Source organism: Anneissia japonica, unplaced genomic scaffold, assembly GCF_011630105.1.
Source record: "Anneissia japonica isolate Jap-2015-1 unplaced genomic scaffold, ASM1163010v1 scaffold288236_len29568_cov102, whole genome shotgun sequence".
NCBI classification, from domain to species: domain Eukaryota; kingdom Metazoa; phylum Echinodermata; class Crinoidea; order Comatulida; family Comatulidae; genus Anneissia; species Anneissia japonica.
In genome coordinates, this window is record NW_022750218.1 from 16,455 (window position 1) to 19,859 (window position 3,405).

Here is a 3,405-nt window from a genome sequence, read left to right on the forward strand (position 1 = left end):
TTGATATTGATGTGGTTTAAAAATAATAATGTTATATATATATATATATATAATATTGATATTAATATTAACATTATTATTAATGTTAATATTATTCTTATTATTATATTTAGTATTTATTTATTTATTATTATTTTTTTTATTTATAATTATTTATTGTAATAATAATAATAATAATAATTATTATTATTATTGTTATTATTATTAATATTATTATTATTATTATTATTATTATTATTATTATTATTATTATTATTATTATTATTATATATTAACATATTATTGTTTATAATTGTGAACGCATTTTATTCAATAAGCTAGATTATAGTCCTACCTTTTTTGGATTTCTGAGAGAATTTCCTGTGGACACGTTACTTTGATTGGACTCATGTAAACGATTACTGTGTATTCTTTTAATAAGTGTTAAAGCTGTAATGATGCAAGATACTACAACGATGACTGCCGGAATTATAAATTGTGTTGTAGGTTGCCACTTGTCAAACTCGTCATTGAAAACAGGTGTGATAAAATCTGGCTACAGAAATATAACATATATTTGTTATTGGTTAACAACTAAAGCAATTTTATAGACAAAATGCACACTAGGCCTATGTGGAATGACCAACATAGGTGCATGGTATTTACTATTTAGCGACATGTTTAGCGGCATTTTTACGGAGGGAAGAAGAGCACTTTTAGTACACACCAACCAATACTCTTGCGCTCATCCCAACAGGATCCGCCACTAGAAAAATTTGGCAAGTAACGTCCCTCATTTTAATCATCGAGCTTCCTACTTATTGCTCAAAAAACAATATGAGATACACCACTGAACACGTCCAAATCGAATGGTAGGCCTACATAAAACCTATTGTACACAACAATGAAAGATTAACATGTTGAAAGTGTATGAATCATTATTGTCATGCGTGCTTGGCCTATTTTTGTTACTCGGCACTAAATTGGGAATTTATTTAACTTATTAACTACTATTTATAAAAACAATGGCAATTAATCAACGGGCTACTTACAGGGTAAACAATAACATGAATTGAACACAAGGTTGAAATCACCCAGATACCGGCTGTGACTAATAGTTTTCTTTTGAAAGTGATGACAGTGCGAACTCTGAGTGGGTATTTCAAAACGAAACATCTTAAAATAGAAAAACAATAATCAAACTTGAATAGCAGTCTCATAACGTCGAAGGATAATAAACTTATAGACCTATATAAAGTATAGGCAAAGATACAAATACAAAGCTGGTGCATAGGCCTATATACATTTTATACCAACGGAAAGAGATCGTGATCCATTATTAGGCGAGCAGACTAAGCCCAAATGGACAACTACAGAAATTATCGAATTGGAAATCGCTGCGGGCCTACTACCAACTATTTTTTATTTTCTGAAAATGTAGGTCTTTGAACTACCAAAATTCCCTTTGGGTAGGCTACCTCAAAATGATGCATTTAAAATGGCTGATAAAATTTAAATTATGTCTTCAGCTAAAGTAAGATTAAAGTAACATATATACTCAAACAATTATTTCAATTATACCTGAAATGTATTTCTAATATTTTTTGACGATAAACAATGATTATTGATTTTAAAAGAAATGACAATTGTAATTACTATAGCAACCCTTGCTTTGCATATTTAATATCTTTTTATGTGTACAAATCTATATATAATATAATGATATGATAGAATTTATAGTTTTTTTTTGTATAAATTTTTAAAATAATTATTTAAAAGTAAATTGTAGTTGATTTTAGAACCCCTCCGTTGGGAGAGACCCCTATTCAAGGGACAGTGTTTGGCTTCAAGTCAAAGGAATAGGCCTATATGTATGTTAATACTGCTACCAATCTATATTCAGGGGACAATTTTGTTAGTCATATGTGAACGCTTAAGGAGTTCACTGTGTTTAAGAATGAAACTGTAGATGTAGAACTTCCCCTATTCAATACATAAAGACAAGCAATGATTTCCAATTACCAAGGTTGCTGTATATTGAATCAAAACACTTCCTTTTGTCACCAATATTACGGCGTACCAAAACCTACAGTCAATGTTCTTTTACTTATGCTCATGCCTTTTGTTTTTTGGAACTAGCTTCCAAATTACATAACTTCTTCCAACTCTATTTGCAACTTTACGTCGCAGCTTAAGACCTATTTGTATTTTCCGGTGGCTTTTCACATGTGTTACACCTTTGATCTTTTTTGGGAACTGGCGCCATATAAATTTGAGATATTTTTATTAATATTATTATTAATGACATGTTTTTCAATACAAATTTAGTGTAAGTTATTAATGATAATAATTACAATAAAAATAATAACAACTATTATTATTATTATTATTATTATTATTATTGACATATAATTAGTCTTATCAAATTAATATTATTATTATTATTATTATTATAATTATTATTATTATTATTATTATTATTATTATTATCGTATCTAGTTACTATAATATAATAATAATAATATTATTATTATTATTATTGTAACTATTATAATAATAATTATAATTATGAAAATTATAATAAATATATTGATTGGAAAGATTATTATTATTATTGACATATAATTAGTCTTATCAAATTAATATTGTTATTATTATTATTATTATCATCATTATCGTATCTAGTTACTATAATATAACAATAATAATAATAATATTATTATTATTATCGTTATTATTATTATTTTTTTTATTATTGTAACTATTATAATAATAAATATAATTATGAAAATTATAATAAATATATTGATTGTAAAGATTATTATGGTTATGATTATAATGATTCTAATAATTATAATGATTATAATAATTATAATAAGAATAAAGACAGCAAATTTGTCAATGATCGACTAACCTACAGTATTGGCAGCAATACATAGAAGCATTAGCCCAACAAAGTAGTTTGCTTAATAATAATAATAATAATAATAATAATAGTAATAATAATAATAATAATTATTATTATTATTATTATTATTATTATTATTACTATTACTATCACTATTACTATTATTATTATATTATTATTAATATTATTATTATTATTATTATTATTATTATTATTATTATTATTATCATTACCAAAATATACTGCATTACCACAAGATAGTTTATAGCTGATCTATACTTATAAGAGACAGCTTTTTATGTGTACAAATCTATATATAATATAATGATATGATAGAATTTATAGTTTTTTTTTGTATAAATTTTTAAAATAATTATTTAAAAGTAAATTGTAGTTGATTTTAGAACCCCTCCGTTGGGAGAGACCCCTATTCAAGGGACAGTGTTTGGCTTCAAGTCAAAGGAATAGGCCTATATGTATGTTAATACTGCTACCAATCTATATTCAGGGGACACTTT

General features: G+C 25.1%; 1 protein-coding gene across 4 annotated transcripts in view; it reads right to left on the reverse strand.

The window, feature by feature from the left end:
• Positions 1–3,405, reverse strand: part of LOC117121272 (QRFP-like peptide receptor) — a 7,796-nt gene that overhangs the window by 2,879 nt on the left and 1,512 nt on the right. For all 4 annotated transcript variants that reach the window (XR_004447517.1, XR_004447518.1, XM_033266404.1 and 1 more), the window contains exons 3-4: positions 1,032–1,155; positions 335–535 (exon numbers count right to left, since the gene is read on the reverse strand). Coding sequence is in view for 2 of the 4 variants with exons in the window: in XM_033266404.1 (XP_033122295.1) it covers positions 335–535; positions 1,032–1,155 (325 nt within the window). In the remaining 2 variants the exon portion in view is untranslated. The remainder of the gene's footprint in view (positions 1–334; positions 536–1,031; positions 1,156–3,405) is intronic.